General features: G+C 45.2%; 1 protein-coding gene across 1 annotated transcript in view; it reads left to right on the forward strand.

Moving 5' to 3' along the window:
* Positions 1-6,125: 6,125 nt before the first annotated feature.
* Positions 6,126-23,974, forward strand: part of LOC127047362 (E3 ISG15--protein ligase HERC5-like) — a 94,581-nt gene continuing 76,732 nt past the window's right edge. Inside the window, exons 1-4 of the mRNA XM_050945481.1 lie at positions 6,126-6,372; positions 17,677-17,836; positions 20,902-20,978; positions 22,315-22,542. Coding sequence (XP_050801438.1) covers positions 6,126-6,372; positions 17,677-17,836; positions 20,902-20,978; positions 22,315-22,542 — 712 coding nt within the window. The remainder of the gene's footprint in view (positions 6,373-17,676; positions 17,837-20,901; positions 20,979-22,314; positions 22,543-23,974) is intronic.

Below are 23,974 nucleotides of genomic sequence, written 5' to 3' on the forward strand. Positions count from 1 at the left end.
TGTACTCCTACAAAACGAGAGGAGTAATGCTAAAATCGATATTACTATATCGGATTAGGGTTAGTGTGGATGCAAATCGATGTTATTGGCCTCATTATTTTACAGTAGCTACCCACAATGCACCGCTCCAGAAATCGACGCTAGCCTCGGACTATGGACGCACACCACCGAATTAATGTGCCTAGTGTGGACGCGCACAATCGACTTTATAATATCTGTTTTATAAAATCGGTTTAAGATAATTCGAATTTATCCTATAGCGTAGACGTAGCCTCAGAGTTATTGCTTCAGCCTCTGCAAATTCAGGCAGACATTACCACATCATTTACATGCAGACCATATTTTTCATGCTCTTTTTCACAACTAGAATAACTAGAGACTTGCTTTTTAAAACAACTGAAAGCTGAGGTTCTGGAGAACAGTTGAAAGCTCTGTCCCAACTCTTCCCTCCCTCCCCCCGCTAGTCTGCCATGCCCCTCCAGGAGGGTGCATCCTGCACTCTTGGGAAACAATGCTGTAAGGGCAGTAAGCTTACTACATAAAATAGGTTATTTGGCTGCAGTCATATAGCAGGGGTAATATTTATTCCCTAAAATGACTTTTGTGTGTGTGGAATACGGTGAAAAAGAAGGAACAATAATCAAGTTATGTGTCCGACTAGCCCTTGATTTTGTTAAATACAATTAGTTATTAAAGATCTGTTCTAATGTAAAGGAGAGGGAACAATGTCAGTTTTGACGTAATCTCTGTTAGCTTGCTCACATAAATCCTAAGGGCTTGAAAGAAGAAAGCTAATTGTTTACAGAAGCGTGTTATTGAAATAGCTGGCCAAGATCAAACAGCTGCCCTCAAAGGCACACAACCCGCGTTCATCAGAGTGGTGCGAAGCCCATGGGCCCTGTTTGACTCCTCACTATACTTGGCTAGTCCAGTAGCATCAGTTTCCAAAAATGCTTTCTTTCACCTCCAGCTTGCCAGGAAACTCTGTCTCTTCTTCCCAGCTGGGGCCCTACCCACAGTATGCATGCAATTGTTATCTCTAGGGTGGATTACTGTGGGTATGTTTACACTGCAGCTGGAGATGTGACTGTAGCACATGCAGCCATAACTGAGCTAGCTTTAATCTTGCTAGCTGTGAGTACAATAGCAGTGAAGGGGTACTTACACAGGTAGCTGTCCTATACCAAAGTCCGTGCTGCCACGGCTTCACTGCTGTTGGTACTTGTGAAAAGAACAGGAGTACCTGTGGCACCTTAGAGACTAAATTTGTTAGTCTCTAAGGTGCCACAAGAACTCCTGTTCTTTTTGCGGATACAGACTAACACGGCTGCTACTCTGAAACCTGTCATTGGTACTCGTTCTAGCTAGAAAAAACTAAACTTGGGAATGTCTACACATGCTGCTGTCACATACCCGGATTGCAGCATAGACATACCTCCTAACTCATTGTATCAGAGCTAAATGTGAAGATGATGCACGTTCTCCAACTGGTACAGAAAGCGACTGTCCAATTTCTCTATAGCTCACACTACTGCAAGCACATCAAGCCCAGGCATAGGTCCCTTCACTGCCTCTCAGTAAGTTTCCCATACCAGTTTAAGGCCCTGATTCTAATCTCCAAAGCAATTAATACCTCAAGCCCCAGCTTTATCAAAGACTGAATTTCCATCTATGAATCACTGTGATATCAGCACTCCTCTGGGACAATGCAGATCACAACACCCAGGACAAGACATGTGAGAGTTGGGGACAAAGTATCTTCCATCAAGAGGATCTAGCTACGGAACAATCCTCCAGAGGAGATCATGCAAATCCAGCAGCTGACCATCTTTAGAAAATGCTGCAAAACCTTCCTCTTTAAGACCAAAGTGATGCTCACAATTCAAACACCCCTTTCATTCCCAGACTCTACCAATTCTCCCACCACCACCCCAAAAAATCCCCAAACCAGTCCTAAGCAGACTTTTGAAAAGGAAGAAGTGCCAGAGACTCCATGAAGTCCACAAAGGACTTTGCAATTGCTATTGATTTTACATGGAAGGCACTCAGATACTATGGTCATGGGTGGCAGAACAAAACCCAACAATAAATAGTAGTTATGGTTAAAAAATAACTCTGGACAATCAACTTAAAAATCCCACTTCTGTTCAAAAATGTTTTACTAATATTGTTGCAAGTAACATCAAGAATGACTGGAATAATGAAAAATATATAATTCCTCCTTTTTTTTCAGCTTGTGCATTCAGTAGCTCTTTGTGCCTAGCCAGTTTCACTGTCTCACCTGTAAGGCCCTGATCCTGCAAATACTAGAGCACAAGAATAGATGTATACATATGAGTTGTCCCACATATGTATACATATGAGTTGAGCCAAAATTATTGACGTGCAGCCTTTATTAGTCAGTTTGTCCTTTTGGTTGTCTGGGGTTTTCACACAGTAACAGGTGAGTGACGATACATGTTTAAAATAGGAAAACGAAGTTATAAAACCACAAAACTATCAGATGAAGCCAGGGACAGGAATAGCATCTGAAACTACTCGACATATTTTTTTTAAATTAGCTAGATTTCAAGTTGACAGAGTTTCCTTAATAATATCACTAGTGATGCTGATCAGGTGCTAGTGTCAATCTGTTCCTTTCAACATTGAATCATTGTTATACATGTTTTTCTGTTTGGCGTTATGATGTTTTTCTAAAAAATATATGCTAGTTCAACCACAGCTACTAGACTTGAAGCAGGAATTAACTCAGGGAAGTTCTAGGGCCTGTATTATACAAGAGGTCAGACCAGATAATCACAATAGTCTCTTCTGGCCTTGGAGTCTATGAATGTCAGGCAGTTCTCACAGTGCAACTTGGCTAATTCATAAACTGGACTCAACAGCTGACAAGAGCTTCAGTGTTCAAGGTCAAGATGTTGATTATTTTGGAATGTGTTCTCATCTGAGTGCAATGTATTATAATGCACAGACTAACTTCTGTTTGAAAGATGGTTTGAGCCAGAGTCTAAGGCATGTTTCAGTAGACCATTATGAAGTGATTTTAAACATCCCTTAGTTGTGATCCAGCTACACACTTATACAGTTAGATAATCTTTTTCAGGGCCTGGCTCTGGGCCTGCAGGACAGGGATTGCTCTTCTGCTCTCAGCTAGTGATAAAGTAAATCCAAAAGGGAGTATGGGAGCTCACCAGTTCTGATGTTTGTGTGTCACCCTAAGTGTTCATGTCGTGGGCTAAAGTGACATGATGCATCATCTTGTGTGATTGTGACGGGAAAGGGCTCAGGGAAGAGGAAAGAGATGGAATGTATCAGAAAGGAGTCCGTGTGACCAAATGGCTCCATAAACAGCTAAAAAAACTCATTTCATAATGGGGCATTAAATCATGCCTTAGATTGTGTGTGATGGGGTGTACAAACCCCACACTGGGCACCAAGGGGGTAACGAATTACTTTGGGCCCAGCCAGCCCTGCCTGCCACAGCTGCAGCAAAACTCCATGTGGCAGAGGAATTAAAAGAGAGGGAAACAGCTCATTTGGGGGCAGACCTGTGATTCCTGCAGTGCAGAGCAAAGGGAAGGCTGAAATCTCTAAGATAACTGCCCCAAAGGGCCCTCCCTGAAGGAAGGGAGGACCCACCCCAGAAACAGCCAGAGAAGGAAGCATTTCCCTCTCCCCCACATATGGATCCTGGAGTCGACATTGGTAATCCATTTTTATTCTCTTGGTTTGGACTACCCCAGCAGGGGGCAAGCCTTGGACTGAGCTAGCCTTGGGGGGTGGGAGGTGGCTCAGGGAAGACAGCCTTAAGCTGCTTTGGTGCCAGATCACTAGTAGCCCCAAAAGACCCTAGGTTGGAGCCTAGTGGAGTAGGAGGGCCTGGGCACTTCTAACAACAATCCCTCTGCTGGGCATGGGTCATAGCCCCAACCACTAGGCCACACTTCCTGACCAACCCCAAGTGAGGACTGTTACTCTGACTCTAATCATATTTCAAACAGAAGTTAGTCTGTGCATTATAATACATTGCAATGAATGAGAACACATTCCAGAAATCACCAGCATCTTGACCCTGAACACAGAAGCTCTTGTCAGCTGTTGAGTCCACTTTATGAATTATCCAAGTTGCACTGTGAGAACTGTCTGACATTCATAGATTCCAAGCCCAGAAGGAACTATTGTGATTGTAATGGGTTGGATCACAGAAACCCTTCTGGGAGCTGCCACTGGATGTGCCAAGCCTACTTCTAGCCCTGCTTTCCCTGCCAGCTCAGGACCCCAGCACTCTGTCTTCCTGAGCCAGACACTCCTGTCTGTTCCAGCACAGACCCAGGGTCTGAATTACTTGCCCCACAGCTGCAGGTTTACCTGAAAGCAACTAACGGAAGTGGTCCTGTCTTTAACACTCAGATGCCCAGCTCCCAATGGGGTCCAAACCCCAAATAAATCTGTTTTACCCTGTATAAAGCTTATACAGGGTAAACTCATAAATTGTTCGCCCTCTATAACACTGATAGAATGCACAGATATGCTCCCCCAGGTATTAACGCATACTCTGAGTTAATTAATAAGTAAAAAGTGATTTTCTTAAATAAAAAAAGTAGGATTTAAGTGGTTCCAAGTAGTAGCAGACAGACCACTTATGCCAGTATAACTGCATCCATCCTAGGAAAGTTCTGCCATTTTAATCACATCAAAATTAGATCCCTACTAGAGTCAAGGTCCCCAATCCTGCAAACATTTAAATGTGTGTAATTTTGCCCATGTGAGTAATCCTGTTGATTTCCATGGTACTGTTCATGTGAGTAAATTACCCATGTGCTTAAGATTTAGGCTTTGATTAGCCCCAGTTGCTTGGCAAAAATTTAGAACCTCTCTGAAGTTGACCAGCTGCAAACATGGCTTCCTTTAACAGAGTATCAGCTGGTCTATCCTACAAAGTTTTGTGAGCGTAGCGATATCCACTAGGAGGATGAATTTCAAAATTTAGAACCTATTGTTGAAATGGTTTGAGTGAAACTATGCACACGCTAAGCATCTGCACGATCAGGCCCCTAACCAGTCCGTTTAGGCGGTTCTGGATGAAATGGCATAGGACCCTACAATACTACTGACTGATCCTTGTAGGCGGACAGCTGACTTCCAGATAGCTCCATGCTGGTGTACATGTTCAACTAAGCAGATTACTCATCCACAAGGATCAAACCACATGCAGACACACCATAAGCCAGGAGAAAGATAGATGTAATAGGTGGCTCTATTGGCACTGACTAAGCTCTGTAGTGTAGACGTGGCCTTAGTTACAGTGTAAGGCTGCAGCTGCTTTCAGGTGGGTGGGTTTCATGTGCCCACACAAAGCCCATTGCAAAGCAGTGGCACTCCAGATGGCCGCAGCAGAGCGCAGCTTTAGGAGCAGGATGGGGCTAATGCTTTTAGTTGACAAAGAAGGGCAAGTAGTTTGATTCTGTTATCTCTGGTTGGCTGGGGGCTGTTTTCTGATTTGGGGTAGACTGCAGGGCTAGGGCTTTGTTTCTATACACACACTTTAGAGGCACTTAGGGGAGAGATTTCCAAAGGCACAAAGAGCAGTTGGGTGTCTCCATCCCTTGGGAGTTGGGTTCCCCGCTACCCTGGGTGCCTCTCTCCTCAAATGCCCCTAGTAATGCCAGGGAAGGGGCTGCAAGGAAAGCTCAGGAACAGCACCAGGGTTTTTGGCGCCCTAGGCGGGGGTCCTTCTGCGCTCCCGGTTGGCAGCAGCAATTCTGCAGTAGGGGGTCCTTCCCCACTCCCAGTCTTTGGGGCACTTCGGCAGCGGGTCCCGGAGCGAGTGAAGGACCCGCCGTAGAATTGCTGCCGAAGACCCGGAGCGCGGAAGGACCCCCCGCCGCCAATTTGCACTGAGGGTAGCAAAATGCCACCCTCCCAAATCCTGGTGCCCGAGACGGCCGCCTAAGTCGCCTAAATGGAAGCGCTGGCCCTGGGAAAGCTCCCTCCTTCCCTCCCCCCTGCAGCTCCAAGGCAGGGCAGGCAGGCAAGGGGCCGGCTTGACACAGGAGGGCGGAGGCAGGTTCCCCCGAGGTGGCGGGGCAGAGCCCGGGGGAAGCAGCAGCAGCCACCGGCCCAGCATGTCGTACTGCTGGGGAGCCGGCTCCTGGGGGCAGCTGGGGCTGGGCGAGGCGGCAGCCGCCGGGCCGGTGCGCTGCCGCCCGGGGCCCGAGCCCAGCGGGGGCTGGACCCTGCTGGAAGCGGCTTGCGGGGAGCACCACACGCTCCTGCTGCGGCCGGACGGCACCGTCTGCTCCTGCGGGGCCAACGCCCGCGGGCAGCTAGGCAGGAAGCTCCGCCCGGGGCAGCGGGGCAGCTATACGCCAGGTAAGAGGCTGGAGAGTGCCGGGCGCCCCCGGGGAGGGGAGGACGGGGCCAGGCGCATGGGGCGATGCGGGGCGCTGGGTGCAGCGGGGGATCTGGGCGGTGCTTTTCCCTGGCCCCGGGCGCTGGGCAGGGCAGGGCTCGGGGGTGAGGTGGTTTCCTCTGGGTGTGTGCAGCCGGCTGGGAAAGCCGCCCCGGGAGGGGAGCCCGCTCCACTCCACTAAGTTTCTATTTCTCCCTCCTGCAGCTCCAGCTGCAAGTTTCGGATTCCGCCTCCAGGTCGCTGCTACTTTCGGTTTCGGTTTCCTGGTGGGGGCAATCAGCTGCTGAGAAGCGAAACCTAGCCCCACCTGGTGCTCAGTTTTCTGCTTGTGTGGGGCTGGCTGGCGCCGCTCACCACCAGTAACTCAGCAGACTAGGGGCTTGTCTACATCAGAAAGTTGCAGCGCTGGTGAGGGAGTTACAGCGCTGCAACTTAGGAGGTGTACACATCTGCAGGGCACCACCAGCGCTGCAACTCCCTGTTTGCAGCGCTGGCCGTACTCCCGTTTTGTCTCGGGTGTAGAGGATCCAGCGCTGGTGATCCAGCGCTGGTAATCAAATATAGACACTTACCAGCGCTTTTCTTGACCTCTGTGGAATAAGCAGGTATCCCAGCATACCTGAGGAAGCCTCTGGTAATCAAGCTGGTCTCCTTCCCCGGTTTGCTCTCGCGTTCCCCGAACCCCGAGCAAGCAGGTCTCCTTCCCTGAGGTTTGCTGGGTGGTTCCGGGAACGCGAGAGCAAACCGGGAAAGGAGACCAGCTTCGCCGCGGTTTGCTCTCGCGTTCCCCGAACCCCGAGCAAGCAGGTCTCCTTCCCTGAGGTTTGCTGGGTGGTTCCGGGAACGCGAGAGCAAACCGGGAAAGGAGACCAGCTTCACCGCGGTTTGCTCTCGCGTTTCCCGGAACCACCCTGCGAACCGCAGGGAAGGAGACCTGCTTGTTCGGGGAACGCGAGAGCAAACCGCGGCGAAGCTGGTCTCCTTTCCCGGTTTGCTCTCGCGTTCCCCGAACCACCCAGCAAACCGCAGGGAAGGAGACCTGCTTGTTCGGGGGTTCGGGGAACGAGAGAGCAAACCGGGAAAGGAGACCAGCTTCGCCGCGGTTTGCTCTCGCGTTCCCCGAACCTCCCTTGAAGCCGCCCAACAGCGCTGCAGTGTGGCCACATCTAACACCACTTGCAGCGCTGGTTGCTGTAAGTGTGGCCACTCTGCAGCGCTGGCCCTATACAGCTGTACTAATACAGCTGTAACAACCAGCGCTGCAAAATTTTAGATGTAGACATAGGAGTACTTGTGGCACTAACACGGCTGCTACTCTAAAACCTGTCAGAGACACTAGGATCAGGGGCTAGCCTTGTTTGGCTGTAGCCACAAAAACAACAAGGAGTCCAGTGGAACCAAGTGGGGGGGGTTGACCCACGAAAGCTTATGCCCAAGTCAATCTGTTAGTCTTTAAGGTGTCACCTTGTTGTTTTTCAGAGAGGTTAGTGAGAGCAGGTAGAGAAGGTGACAGCCCTCTCTGCACCTGCAAATCAATGTTAGTGCCAGGGTGGATTTGATTTAAATCACTAGTCGGGAAGAGTGGATTTAATCATGGTTTGCTACATAAAAGTGCATTCCTGTTGGTTGTTATAACCTTAATACACATTCTTCACAACTCAGAGATAGACATAGGTTTCATTTTTATAAGGTACACACTATGCATTTTTAAACAGTGATTTATTTTGAAAACTTTTCAGATGAGTTTTACAGCTATATCAGAAAATGAATGATTGTTTGGTTATTTCACTTACCAAAGGTAAATGAAGGAGATATTTATGAAGTCATTGGGAGGTGAACTATCTCCAATATTTGGAGGGTTTTCTTGCTGTATTAGGAGGAGAACATCACCAGACAGACATTTAAATTGTTTTATTTAACTGAAGCAACAGCGTTAAGTATTCTGATTTTTTTTCTTGAAAAGCAAACTATAATATAATATTTTAACAAAACAAGCATATGTCCCTTGCTTCTCACATATATCTCCAGACTTCTCCTTGTCCAGCTCTATTCCACTCCCAACAATCTTCTATTTATTGAACTTTTTGAAAGTTTGCACTTTTAGAGACAGATAAGGGATTGACTCTGTGTACACAAATTTGCAGAGGGACAATGGAGTTGAGGTCTGTTATTTCTCATCTCTATATATTTATTTATTTATTTTAAAACATTTTTGCATTTAACAAGCATGTTACCTCTGGAGGCACAAATCCACCGATTGAGAACTGCAAAACTAGGTATCTCTGATAGTGTCTTTTACACTGAGCACTGAGTCCCACTGTGTAGATAGAAAGATTAACCTAAATAATCTATACAGAAGCCTGTGGAACCCCATAAGATTGAGTCCCTAATCCATGAACTATCGGAACTCATTTACAAAACTTTCCTTAAACATTATATGAATATATTGTCTCATACTATAGAATTAGAATTTATAATCCCTATTCCATGATGAGATATCTTTGAGCTATAATGTATCTTAATTAAAACCATCCTTAGATAGTTGTTTTCCCCAAAAGCATTTTATCAAAAAAAATCCAATTTAAATTTTAAAAATCTGATATTTTTGATTTTTTTAAAAAAAAATTGATTTTTATCCACCTTGATCAGTGTGAATCGATATTGGTACAAACAAACCTTGCTCCTGCAGAGAGACTTATGTGTTTGCGTAACTTGTAGCCTGCAGGTAATTTCATTAAAATTACAGTGCCTACAGGAGGCTCGGTACAGAATCTGATCCGTTATATTTTTTGTTTTCTTCATGGTATTCTGGCTTCGAGCATTTTTTTTATTTTAAATAAAGTGCTGCCTAATTTGGTGTCCTGGTGTTGTCTGCATGATCTGCAACCTGACAAGATGAGTCACGCTTTCTGCAAAGAGAGTGCTGTCACTAAGCAAAGGTTATGTGGCTGGTGGTTTATTTGTCGCCTTCCTGTGAAGCATCAGAGATGTCCGTGGTTGGAGATGTGATGCTAGATGAGGTGGGTCAGGGCTCTGATGGGGCGCTGAACGTTCTTTCTCTTTGGTGCTTGCCTGGCTCGTTCTTGCTCAGGTGCTCAGTGATTCTAACTGATCACTGTTTGGGGCTGGGAAGGAATTTTCCCCCAGATCAGATTGGCATTGGCTTGGGGGGATGCTTGCCTTTCTCTGCTGTATGGATCATCTCTCTCTGTCATTTGCCAGGATTATCTGGGTATATCTCACTTAATCATTTTCCTGCCATTACAGGAGCCTCGGGCATCGGCGCGGCTCTGTCTCTTCTGTTTTCTCTATGTGGCATAGAATAGCCTTGTCTACTGTGGGCTGTAATACTTTGGTCTGATTTTGGTTGTTGGGTTTACTGTTCAGGTGGTGGGGGTGGCCAGGTCAGGCTAGATGGTCTAGTAGACTCTTCTGTCTTTAAACTCTGTGTCTAGAAAAATAATTCAAATTGCAGGATTTCAAAATCATCCCATATGGAGGAACATGACTGCAGGCGATCTTTGCGTGGCTTGTCTGCTGCTCTGCACACTTCTGCACAGCAGTGGTTATGTATTTAAAACGGTGGCTAGCTTTCTGTATAATTAGATTTTTAAAAATCAGTTTGTTATTTTGAATACACATGAATTGCTACATGGAATCCTCCCTTTTGAGTGCTGTTGCTTTGGTGTGGTTTCCAGTTTGTTTTGGTATCAAGCTGTTATCTACTTCATTCTATGTTAAAAGGAGGGTGTAGAACATTCCATGCTGAAACCTAACAAGCTCATAGACTCATAGGTCAGAAGGGACCAATATGATCATCTAGTCTGACCTCCTGCACAAGGCAGGCCACAGAACCCCACCCATCCAATTTTATAACAACCCCTAACCCAGGACCGAGTTATTGAAATCCTCAAAATTGGTTTGAAGACCTCAAGCTGCAGAGAATCCACCAGCAAGCGACCCATGTCCCACGCTGCAGGGGAAGGCGAAAAACCTCCAGGGCCCCTGCCAATCCGCCCTGGAGGAAAATTCCTTCCCGACCCCAAATATGGCGATCAGCTAAACCCTGAGCATGTGGGCAAGACTCACCAGCCAGCACCCAAGAAGGAATTCTCTGCAGTAACTCAGTTCCCATCCCATCCAACATCTCCCCGCAGACCATTGAGCAGACCTATCTGGTGGTAATCCAAGATCAATTGCCCAAATTAACGATCCTATCATAACATCCCCTCCATATACTTATCAAGCTTTGTCTTAAAGCCAGAAAAGTCTTTTGCCCCCACTACTTCCCTCGGAAGGCTGTTCCAGAACTTCACTCCCCTAATGGTTAGAAACCTTCGTCTAATTTCAAGTCTAAACTTCCTAATATCCAATTTATACCCATTCGTCCTCGTGCCTACATTAGTACTAAACTTAAATAATTCCTCTCCCTCCCTAACGTTAACCCCCCTGATATATTTATATAGAGCAAGCATATCCCCCCGCAGCCTTCTTTTGGCCAGGCTAAACAAGCCAAGCTCTTTGAGTCTCCTTTCATAAGGCAGTTTTTCCATTCCTCGGATCATCCTTCTAGCCCGTCTCTGAACCTGTTCCAGTTTGAATTCATCCTTCTTGAACATGGGACACCAGAACTGCACACAGTATTCCAGATGGGGTCTCACCAACGCCTTATATAACGGTACTAACACCTCCTTATCCTTGCAGGAAATACCCCGCCTGATGCATCCCAAAATCGCATTTGCTTTTTTAACAGCCGTATCACACTGGCGACTCATAGTCATCCTGCTATCAACCAGTACCCCAAGGTCCTTCTCCTCCTCCGTTGCTTCCAACTGATGTGCCCCCAACGTATAGCCAAAATTCTTATTATTAATTCCTAAGTGCATGACCTTGCACTTTTCACTATTGTATTTCATCCTATTTCTATTACTCCAGTTTACAAGGTGGTTCAGATCTTCCTGAATAGTATCCCTGTCCTTCTCCGTGTTAGCAATACCCCCCAGCTTTGTGTCATCCGCAAACTTTATTAGCACATTCCCGCTCTTTGTGCCAAGGTCAGTAATAAAAAGGTTAAATAAGATCGGTCCCAAAACCGATCCTTGAGGGACTCCACTAGTGACCTCCTTCCAGCCTGACAGTTCACCTTTCAATACGACCCGCTGGAGTCTCCCCTTTAACCAGTTCCTTATCCACCTTACAACTTTCATATTCATCCCCATCTTTTCCAATTTAACTAACAGTTCCCCATGCGGAACCGTGTCGAACGCCTTACTGAAATCTAGGTAAATTATATCTACCGCATTTCCTTTATCTAAGTAATCCGTCACCTTCTCAAAGAAGGAGATCAGATTGGTTTGACACGATCTACCTTTAGTAAATCCGTGTTGCAATTCGTCCCAATTACCATTGACCTCTATGTCCTTAACTACTTTCTCCCTTAAAATTTTTTCCAAGACCTTACATACTACGGACGTCAGGCTAACAGGCCTATAATTACCCGGATCACTTTTATTCCCTTTCTTAAAAATAGGAACTACATTAGCAATCCTCCAGTCATACGGCACAACCCCTGAGTTTATCGATTGCTTAAAAATTCTCGCTAACGGGCTCACAATTTCACGCGCCAGTTCCTTTAATATCCTCGGATGGAGATTGTCCGGGCCCTCCGACTTCGTCCCATTGAGCTGTTCATATCCACTAATATCCGGTAAAATCCACTTCCATATCCACATTCCCGTTTATCATCCCTCCATCATTGCTAGATTCCTCACTAGTCTTATTAAAAACTAAGGCAAAGTACTTGTTTAGATGTTGGGCCATGCCTAGGTTATCCTTAACCTCCATTCCATCCTCAGTGTATAGCGGCCCCACTTCTTCTTTCTTTGTTTTCTTCTTATTTATGTGGCTGTAGAACCTTTTACTATTGGTTTTGATTCCCTTCGCAAGGTCCAGTTCAATGCGGCTTTTAGCCTTCCTCACTTTATCCCTACATGTTCTGACCTCACCAAGGTAGCTTTCCTTACTGATCCTGCCTTTCTTCCACTCTCTGTAAGCTTTCTGCTTTTGTCTAATCCCCTCTCTGAGTTGCTTGCTCATCCAGTTTGGCCTACAACTCCTGCCCATGGTTTTTTTCCCCTTTCTTGGGATGCAGGCTTCTGACAGTCTCCGCAGCTGCGACTTAAAGTAATTCCAGGCCTCTTCTGCATTTAAATCCACTAATTCCTCCGTCCAATCCACTTCCCTAACTAATTTCCTTAACTCTTTAAAATTAGCCCTCGAGAAGTCGAAATCCCTAATCCCAGATCTACATTTGTTTATCCTTCCATCTAGTTTGAACTGAATCAGCTCATGATCACTCGAACCAAGGTTGTCCCCTACCACCATTTCTTCTACGAGGTCCTCACTGCTCACCAACACCAAATCTAAAATGGCATCCCCTCTCGTAGGTACTTCAACTACTTGATGAAGAAATCCATCCGCTATCACATCCAGGAAAATCTGACCCCTATTATTCTTGCAAGCACTCGTCCTCCAGTCTATATCCGGGAAGTTGAAGTCCCCCATAATCACACATTTCCCCTTAGTGTTTACTTCATTAAAGACATTAAAGAGGTCTCTATCCATATCCCAATCAGATCCCGGCGGTCTATAGCACACCCCAAGCACTATCTCAGGGGAAGCTCTAGTTGCTTTTTTACCCAATGTGATTTTTGCCCAGACAGACTCTGTCTTATCCATTCTATCACTTCTTATTTCGCTACAGTTAATTTCATCATTGATGTACAAGGCTACTCCACCACCTTTGCCTTTCTTCCTGTCTTTTCTAAACAGCACATAGCCTTCAATACCCATGCTCCAGTCATGAGTACTATTCCACCAGGTTTCGGTTATCCCTATAATATCCGGTTTCACTTCCTGCACCAGTAACTCCAGTTCCTCCATCTTGTTGCCTAGGCTCCTCGCATTAGTGTACAGACCTTTTAATTTTCGGCGTTTGGCGTCAGTGACATTCTTTCCCCCGTCGTGCAGAGACCTTCTACCACCAGCATCACCCGTTACTCTGGTTTCTACTCCACTATTCCTCCTTGGATCAATTCTTGGGACCGCAAGGGTATCCCCTCTCACTTTGTTTACTTCCCTCTCCAGGTTATATTCCGGCGTGGAGATTTCCCGAACATCTCCCAACCATCTCCCCCAACTTTCTAGTTTAAAGCTCTCTTGATGAGGTCGGCGAGCCTCCATCCTAGAATTCTATTTCCCTCCTTGCTTAGATGAAGTCCATCCTGAGCGAACAGTCGTCTATCCGTAAACGCTTCCCAGTGACCGTACATCCCAAAGCCCTCCTTATAACACCACTCCCTGAGCCATCTGTTGATCGCCATAATCTTGTCACTCCTTCGTCGCCCCGCTCTAGGAACCGGCAGAATCCCACTGAAGATCACCTGAGCCTCGATTTCTTTGAGCGTCTTCCCCAGTCTGGCATAGTCCTCCTTGATACAGTCCAGCGAGTAACTAGCCGTATCATTCGTTCCCACATGAAGGATAATCAACGGATTCTTTCCCGCTCCCGCTAAGATCGTATTCAGCCTCAGGTCCACATCCTGTATCTTAGCCCCTGGCAGACGGCACACCCTTCTGTTCTCCCGATCAGGTCTAGTTACAGGCCTGTCTACTCTTCTCAGTAAAGAGTCTCCAATCACGTAGACTTGCCTTTTCCTGGCGACAGTGCGATTCTGCGGTCTATCCCCCACAGCAGCTGGCCGCAATTCCTCTCGATTTGTAATCGCCCTTACAATCCTCCTAGGGCTCGTACTTGGTGTCGCCTCCATTGACTCCTCCCCTCCTTCTGCAGGACTAGCTGCTCGCCTCTTCTTCCTCGCCCTTTCTCCTTCAGCAGCCTGCTGTGCTCCATCTTCATTTCCCAACTCAGCAAACCTGTTCCTGAGTTCTATTTCTCCATCGCTGGCCCGTCTTTTCCTCTGCCTGCTTCTCCTAGTCACATGCTTCCACCGTCCACTTTCCTCACCCAGCAGCCCCTCCTCAGAGTCCTTTGGTTCTGCTTCTATCCGCTCGTCTGAGCTTGTCCCCTGCGCCTCATCATGTCTGTGTTCCATCATCTGCTCAAATCCCCTTCTAAACTCAGCCAGAGTTTATAAGATTTTGAAATGTTTAAAATATTTATTACCAAACTTCAATTTGTGGAAAAAAATCAGTTCAGATGTGGTGTCCAAATCCCTAAACTCAGTTTTGTGGACTACTGTATCTTGTAAATACAGTGAGATACCACTTTTCTTGTCCAGATCTTCCTGTATATTCACTGTTTCCATGATGCCACAAGATGTAGGTTATTAATAATATTCCAGAAGCAAAAACTTTTGTTGAAAAGAACTAAGGATGGTTGAGTTGGCATTCCCCCTCCTCATCCCCCTCCTCCCCATCAATACAACTCCTGAAAAGCAAGAAAATACCAATTTATGGAAGGTTTCAGAGTAGCAGCCATGTTAGTCTGCATCCGCAAAAAGAACAGGAGTACCTGTGGTACCTTAGAGACTAACAAATTTATTTGAGCATAAGCTTTCGTGGGCTACAGCCACTTCATCGGATGCATAGAATGGAACATATAGTAAGGAGAGATATATACATACAGATAACATGAAAAGATGGAAGTTGCCATACCAACTCTAAGAGGCTAATTAATTAAGATGAGCCATTATCAGCAGGAGAAAAAAAACTTTTGTAGTGAGAATCAAGATGGCCCATTTCAGACAGTTTGACAAGAAGGTGTGAGGATACTTAACAGGGGGAAATAGATTCAATGTGTGTAATGGCTCAGCCATTCCCAGCCTCTATTCAAGCCTAAATTGATGGTATCTAGTTTGCATATTAATTCAAGTTCAGCAGTTTCTCGTTGGAGTCTGTTTTTGAAGCTTTTCTGTTGCAAGATTGCCACCTTTCAGCCAGCCTTGTAAAACAGAAGGGTTTATCAGTTGTCTGGAACACAGTGGAGAACAGATCTTGCTAGCACAGAAAGTAGGAAGATTCAGCATGTCTGGAGGAGGTGGGGGAAATCCAGAGCCCTGGACCCTCCTCCCTGCCCAGGTCTCAAAACAGGAGACTGACTAGCTTCCAGCAGCCCAACCTCACTCAACCCAGTTACCCCTCCTCTGCCCTTTGTCTCTTTCCTGGGCAAACTGGTCACCTGGCTTCACCTCTGTTGGCTGGCTCCTTGCAGAGGGGTCCCAGCCATCAGTTGCCAGGATACAGAGTGTCCACCCATTATCTGAGCCCAGAGAGCTAGACAGCAGTCACACCCGCCCTCTACGAGTCTGTAACGATCACACACCCTTGTCCCACTACTTAGATCAGTGGTGGGCAACCTGCAGCCCATCAGGGTAATCTTCTGGTGGGCTGCCAGACAGTTTATTTACATTTGCACGGCTGCTTGCAGTTCACGTTCTCCACGTTTGGCCATGGTTCACCGTTTCTGAGCAATGGGAGCTGCAGGAAGCGGCTTCCCACAGCTCCCATCGGCCAGGAACAGCAAACCACTGGGAGCTGCGGGCCGCCGTGCCTGTGGACGGTCAGTGTAAATTACCATCTCGAGGCCTGCCAGCGGATTACCCTGACGGGCCGCAGGTTGCCCACCATTGTTCTAGTAGCTCCTGGTTACGAGTATAATTTATGGCTGGAATGTGACCAATCATAGATATCCCAGAATAGTGGGGTTAGGGGGCAGCCCCCCAGATACACACATCTCGGCACAGTGGTGGGGGCCCCAAGAAGCCCCCCAGTGGACTACTTCGCATCCATTCCAGTTGCATTAACAGGCTCCAGACATGCACGTTAACCAAATAAACAGGATTTTGGTATTAAAACAACAACAACGAAACAGTTGCTCTACAGCAGTTGCTTTCTCTATTAACAGTTCTGTAGCAGCCTCTCTCTTTCCTTTGCTTATTTCTTTGCTTGTTGCCTCGATCATCAAAGCCCTATCTAAAGCAGAATTGTATTCTGTTAATATTATTATAAATACATACTTTGAATCTAGATATTTCCAACCAGATTATAACAGTTTTATAAAGGCAAAGCTAAATTTTAGGTTCAGAATCAGGACAGTTGAAGGATTGTCTCATTGCTGTAAATCTGGATAAAAATAGAATTTTACCCAAAGACAATTACTTGGCTCAATTTTTCCCCCTCCTTTCTCTTTTTACTATTTTTGAAGCTATTCAAATGTTAGTGCTTTGTCCATCTCAGCCTACTTTGATTTATGCAGAAAGCATTGAAATCATAATTCTGTACAAAAGATACTGTGGTCTGTTCTTATCAATAAAATTATTGCTACAAATTTGGTTTTATGACTTATTTCCAGCATCAAAGAAGAGACAAAGTTCTCACAACCCATCTTTTCAAGTCAAAGTACAATAACATTGGTAATTAGCAAATCTAGTAAAGAGAAATTTTTTAAAAGATTTTAGGCTGATGTGTTTAAATGTTTCCTTAGTACAGGGGTGGCCAACCTGTGGCTCCAGAGCCACATGTGGCTCATCATAAGTTAATATGCGGCTCCTTGTATAGCCACTGACTCCGGGGCTGGAGTTACAGGCGCCAACTTTCCAATGTACCAGAGGGTTGCTCACTGCTCAACCCCTGACTCTACCACAGGCCCTGCTCCCACTCCACCCCCTCCCCGAGCCTGCTGTGCCCTAGCTACTCCTCCGCCCCCCGCCCCGAGCCTCCTGCATGCCACAAAACAGCTGATCGGGAAGGAGGGGGAGGTGCTGATCAGCGGGGCTGCTGGTGTGTGAGGCGCTGGGAGCGGGGGCGGCGAGCTGCTGACATATTACTGTGGCTCTTTGTCAATGTACATTGGTAAATTCTGGCTCCTTCTCAGGCTCAGGTTGGCCACCCCTGCTTTAGTATAAAAGTTCTCTTATATTCTTGTGGTACTGCCATAATTTTTTCCCCCGAGGCACATTAGTGTTAAGTGTTAGAAAACTGAGAATGCCCTTGTTTTTCCTCTGTATTAACCAACACACTCATGGTCCTGTGTCAGCTCTGAGCTTTCTGGTAGAGGAAGGAAACTCCATTTAGAGCCTATTTATGCCACTTCTTAGTTAGTGGGGAGGAATCGTCAATGTGAATTTCTTCCCCCAGGAGCTGAGTGTTGCTATATGGCTAATCCTTTGCTATCGGCAGGTATGGTTGGTGTTTGTCTTTTCTTTCTGTAACCTCTGAATAACATTTTTTCCCCCATCAAAAAGAACAAATTCAGGCTTTAGAAGCACAGATTATTGTTCATGTGAGCTGTGGAAAAGAACACTCGCTGGCTGTTTGCAACAGAGGAAAGGTCTTCTCCTGGGGAGCTGGGTCTGAAGGCCAGCTGGGCACAGGAGAATTTAAGGAACAAAGTTTAATTCCAAAGTAAGTAGCCATTTAAGCATAATGTTTCAGACTCACAGGATGGTCCCCATTTGTGCACCTCATGAAACCACTACAAAATCTGGCCCAGCTTGACATGGGTCACTCAAACTGGAAGGTCTGAAAGAGAAAAGTTGAGTTTTGGAGGAAGTTTGCAGGGCATTGAATCTCACATGTAGCTGTCTCAAAACAGCTGTAAGAGTATAAAGATGCTGTGTGTGGTTTCCCACTCTTACATAGCATGTTCTTTACTTACCCAAACACAGCATTTCATCCACAAGTTAACTTTGGCTCTGCATGGTTTCTTTTACCATAAATGAGGGATTAGACAGTGGTTCAACATCACCTGAATTGTTTGCAGCTTGTTTAGAAGACATTTTTCTGCTAACTATATTGGGGGTGATGTAGGCTTCTGCATGCATGGAGAGAGAACTGCTTGAGGATTTCAGATTTTTGTTTTCAAGTGCACTTACAGGACTTATTTATAAATATCAGTACATGCACTCATCTGTGAATATGGGATTACATTCAGCTCTGGCATAAGTGTTCCAGTGGAAGTCAGTGCCAGAGCAGCATTTGCTCCCTGCAATTTTTGGGCAGTGGTGCAGGCACAAGTTAAAGTAGGGGATACATGTATTTATTTCACATAATCCTGTTAGTTGTTCTTGTAAATGACATTTGTTTTGCATCCCCCACCGCGAATGTCCAATCAATGCAAGTTATGTTGCTTTGCCAAATATGCCTTTTTTTTATCATTTTGCACCTGGCGTGTTTGACATGACTGAATGGTATACAGAAATGTAAAGCACAAACAGTACAAAAACAAACCCTTCGTTATTTTTATAGCAAGTATGTTTCTGTCTCTCTCTTTCCTGTATAAGGAGAATTGTCATTTACCTCTCCTTCCCTTATCCCTCCTCCTCCTCCCTCAGAGTCCTCAGATACATCTAAGACCAGGTCAGCTACTTCAGCTCCCTTTAATCCTGACTAAAGTTTAGGCTGTGCAGGAAGGATGGGAACAGGTCTTCACTGTCTTGCAGGGTGCACCGAAAATTCAGGATCAAGCTCTAGAGTCTAGAGCTTGCAGTTTGTTGTCATTTAGAAGCCAGTGCACGTCATGCAACACAAAGCTATTCTGGGACCGTCACGAAGCTGCTGTAATGTTCAGAGTTAGATTTAGGCTTGGATTCTGACTCCTTTTGCCTCAGGTGGCAGAGAAGTCAGCCCGCTAGAACCTCCCCTTCACCAGCATGGGTGGGTGGGGGGAAGAGGGTAGCAGTGAAACAGAGAAGCTCCGAAAGTGGGTGTTGCTTGCCAGGAAGGGGATGTGGCAATGATGGCTCAGGGATGGTCCTATGGGGCCATGACCAATTTAAAGCTGCACTTCCCTAGGGGAATCCTTGTGAGAGGATGGTGCCTGCCCTTTCCCTGACCTTAATTCTTTCCTTCCCCTAGTTTGCTTCCCAGCAGGAAATCACTAGACCTCTCCTCACCAGCAGGGATGCAAACAGCTCCTCAGCACATCAAGTTCTAAAAAGCCAGTGAATGTTGTAAAATAGTCGCTAACATTTGTACACCACTGTAGAAGAATCATCCTGACCAGACCATAACTCTTTGGTCACGTGAGGAGTGGGTAGCTGGCTTATGAAATTCTGAGGCCTTGCTGAACTCAGGAACAAAACGCTCCCATCCTATATCAGATGAAACTCTAGCACTTCTTTACCCATTCGTAATGTTGTTTTTCAGTCTGGTAAAACAACATTTTTAGTTAGTTAGTTATTCCCCACCCTACCCTCCCATGCATTCCCTTTCTATCTGCTTGTTGTGCATGGGGTTGAGAAAATTGTAAGCAGTTTATTAAAACTCACATTTGAAAATGATTTAGTGAAAAATATTGGGCCCATTCTTGAAAGCACTCTACACACAGACTTAAATGGGAATTTAGCACATGGAATAGATCCAGTCTGGATGACTTCATGGCATATCAAACATGGCTCCTCAAGGAAGTGTGTAGAGCAGATAGGGTTTCTCAAAACGTTTGGAACAATCTAAAACACCAGTCAACTTTGTTTTACATGCATAAGCAATAACAACAGAGTATATTCAGAGAGCGCTATTTAGAAAAGAAGCTTTTATAATTAAGAACTATTGCATGCTTTTTTGACTCTTAAAATTCAGACATTAGAATGGCCATACTGGGTCAGATCAAAGGTCCATCTAGCCCAGTATCAGTGGCCAATGCCACTGAGCGAATGAACAGAACAGGTAAGCATCAAGTAGTCCATAATCCAATCCATAATGGATTTTCATTATCAAAAAATCTGACCTATAAGCAATCTTTGTGCTAAATTTCCAGTTTCTGTTCCAAACTGCTAAGACACCAAAGTTCTTAAAAAAACAAAAAAAACCTTAGATAATTTTCTCCATTATTAAAATTTGTTTGCTTTCTGTTTCCCACCCTGCCTTTGTAGTAAAACAAACAGCAGAACAATATTTGCCTGAGCTTTCTAAAGACTTCATCATTAGGAAGAAACCAGACCCAGAAAGTTTCACCCTCTCCAGGTGAAAAATTGACAAAGTTCTAGGCAAAAGTCCTTTTTAGCATGGACATGTTTGGGGAACCTTAACTTTAGCTGTAGCTATGCTCTCCAGCTATAATGTTTTTATATGGATATTTTTGCTGTCAAAAAAAAGTTACATTGCAGTGGATGTGTAAGAATCTATTCTGAAGAGTGTCAAATTACAGTGAATGTTCACCTCTGTGTGAGTAATGGACAACTGAAGCACAGGGCATATTAAGTCAGAGTCCAAATGACACATTTATGTGCAGATATCCTATGTAGTGGAGAAACAGCCTATTGCGGAAAACTCTGACTGGTTAATGACCAGGCAAAGATAAAACAGAGACTGTGCAGAGTCAGTGTTATCATTATATAATATTAAAATATAATATATTTATTATAATATTAATATTTTAGGTATTACATCATCTGTTTTCTGAAACATAACTGAGCTTTTCATATGATCTAGAAGCCAGGTTAACTTGGCTGTTCTGTTATCTACTACAGGAAAATAGATGGTCTCTCTGCTCTCAGAATAATACAAGTCACCTGTGGACACTTCCACTCAGTTGCACTGGCACAAGGTAATACATGTTTCATTTTTAAATTATTTCCCAAGTGCAATGCAAGCAATTCTGTTCTTTGGTGCAGTTAATTTATGTGCAAGTCAGATGTTAAGTTATCCATTACTCCTTTAACAGAAATTAGTATTGTAAATCATGCTTGTTAACAGTAGTTATGGACCAACCTAGAATGGAGCCCCATTGTGTCAGGTACGATGCAAACACAGAGTAGTACACAATCCTTGCCCTGAAGAGTTTACTATCTAATAGACGAGACAGAGCAAAGGGATGCAATATGCAAGCAGAGCAATCAGTGTGATGCGGGAAATGTCAATTTATCTTTTTCTGTTTTTCCTACAGCCCAATTAATGCCCAGTACCTCATTTCTGAAAAAGGCCGGTAGGGCCAAGTTACCCATTGCTTAGTTATGCTCACAAAGGAGCTGCTTGTAACATTTTTTGTCAAAGCGTTAGCTATCGTGTCAGGTGTTTGTGATGGGAAGGCAACCCTTCTCAAAACTGCTATTTAAACAAGAAAATGTCAAAAATCTTCCCACGTTCTTTTTGGGAGTTGTTCATTTGATAGGTAAGATCCATCTTCAATAATAAAGAGGTGAACGTGTTCCTTCTTCCTTCTCCTAGTGAGGAACCACAATTCCTGCTAAATGCAATGAGGCTTCTTACATCCAGCACTGATGGTTGGATGAGCAGAGAAGAAGCTTCCTCTGCTGTTGCCTGTTCTGTACTTGTTCTGTGGCTAAACAGAAGGCACTGGGTTCCAGGGCTGTCAATCTAGCACTTGTCATGAGCACTACATTAAATATATGCATTTGGCATAAGATGTCATGTTAAGAGGGTGGTATTTTATTTTGTTACACGGGTTCACTGGCATTTTACTAGTAGAAGGGGACACTGAGAAGTATTTTCCATTCATTATTTTTTATTGTTAGATGAAAAACGTAACACAGTTTCTGTGAGCATACAGGACTACCTGACTCCTCATCTTTGGATGGATTAGGAAACTACAGATACTAATTTCAATTTGTTACAAACACAAACTGTAAAATTATCCTGTCAGCACAGTGTCACGCAGCTCCAGGTATTTGCCAAATCACAAGCATGAGGAATCATGGATATGTGCCAAATTTAGTTGTCATTGGGGTGGTGTGTGGGTTAGTGAGTGTAGAATTCACCCTTATGTGGCTTGACTGAGTGGTAAGTCTGCCCTCCTCTATGGCATCAAGTTCACATCAAGGGCATAATTTTTCACAGCTCTTAGTGAGCTAGTTAATTAAAATGTTGCTTGAAGGTGTGTCGTCTTTTACTTTGTTTCTCTCTTTCTTTAAAAAAAAATAAAGATGGCAGAGTCTTTTCATGGGGACAGAACACCCATGGCCAGCTGGGCCTGGGACAAGAAATCCCCTCCCAGCATAGCCCACAGCATGTCACGTCTCTCAGTGGGATCCCCGTGGCTCAGGTTGCTGCCGGCGGGGGACACACCTTTGCCCTGTCTCTCTCGGGAGTTGTGTATGGGTGGGGAAGGAACAACGCACGGCAGCTGGGATTAAGCCACGCTAACAGAAGAGGTAACTCTATCCTTTCATTTCTCAAGGAAACACCATCTTAATTCCAGATTTCCTCTTGTTGTATAGACTCTCCTGAGATAATGGGATGGACTTAGACTGTTCGCTAGAATGAACCATGACTAGAACTAGATGAATACAAGGGAGGAAAAGGATACGTAAATGTTTGAATGAATTTGCATCAGGTGTGTTTGCCTTCTGTGCATGTTGTATCAAATGAGTTTACTGGGGGCAGAAATCACCAAAACTGCAAACTTTAAGCAAAAAATGGCAGAATGTTTGCAGGAAACATATTTTGAATTCATATTGACGCTGGAAACCTGATTGTAAGAGTTGTACCTACCCAAAGAGGGAGCAGAAACCTACTGTGGCATTACCCAGGGTGCAATCTGGACTGATGGACAGCTGTGTCCCTTCAATTCTCCAGCCTGGGGTCCCTTTCTCAATGCTTCGCCATGAGAGCAACCACTCCTGGTCTGCTCACACACAGCCTCCAGCATGTAGGTTACTCCCAGTTATACTGTATCAGTGCTAGAGCCAGCCACTCATGAACTACTCTGCAGGGCAATACCAGTAAACTCCCAGTCCTGGACTTTCCCCCCAAAATGTGCATTTTGTACTGCCCAGCGCCCTCTGGACAATACAAGTTCATATAAAATCCATTATTTCATTAATAAAATAACAGGGGTGGCCAAACTGTGGCTCGCGAGCCACATGCGACTCTTTTACCATTAAAGTGTGGCTTGCAAGCCCCCCAGACTCCCTCCCATTCTCCATCTACCAGACTGGAGGCGGAGGGGGGAAGAAGCTCAGGACCTCGACTTGCAGTAGGGTGATGGGGTAGGGGCTTCTGTCCAGCGGGGGAGGTGGGGTTTCAAGGCTTCAGCCCTGTGCGGTGCCCCTGCCAGGTCTCGGGGCTTCAGCAGGAGGGGGCTGAAGCCACAACCCTCGGTTCCTGGCAGGTGTGCCCCAGCTCTTGAACTTCTAAAGATTATTGTACGTGGCTCGGAGGGCCAGTAAGTTTGGCCACCCCTGGAATATGATATGCACAAATCCTGTTCTCCCAAATGAAGTTTCCCAAACGCACTGGTTTAGATAAAACAAATGTATTAACTACAGAACGATTTTAAGTGATTACAAGTAATAAGACATAAAAATCAGAATTGGTTACAAAGAAATAAAAGGTAAAATATAACTAATACTTAACAAGCTAAGTGAATTCAAAGCAAAGGTCTCTCTCACCAGAAGTTCCAACTGTTTTACTGGCTGAATCCTTTAGGCAAGATCCCTCTCCAGTGCTGCTTCCTTTGTTTTTCAAGCGTTGTTGATGCTGAGAGTAGAGAGAAAGGGAGAGGTGGTTTGGGGTGTCTGCTCTCTCCCTTCCAGCCATTTCTCTTGCACAAGAACCACCTCCAGCTGATGTTCAAGAGACAGA

This window comes from Gopherus flavomarginatus, chromosome 3 (genome assembly GCF_025201925.1).
Source record: "Gopherus flavomarginatus isolate rGopFla2 chromosome 3, rGopFla2.mat.asm, whole genome shotgun sequence".
Classification (NCBI taxonomy): Eukaryota; Metazoa; Chordata; order Testudines; family Testudinidae; genus Gopherus; species Gopherus flavomarginatus.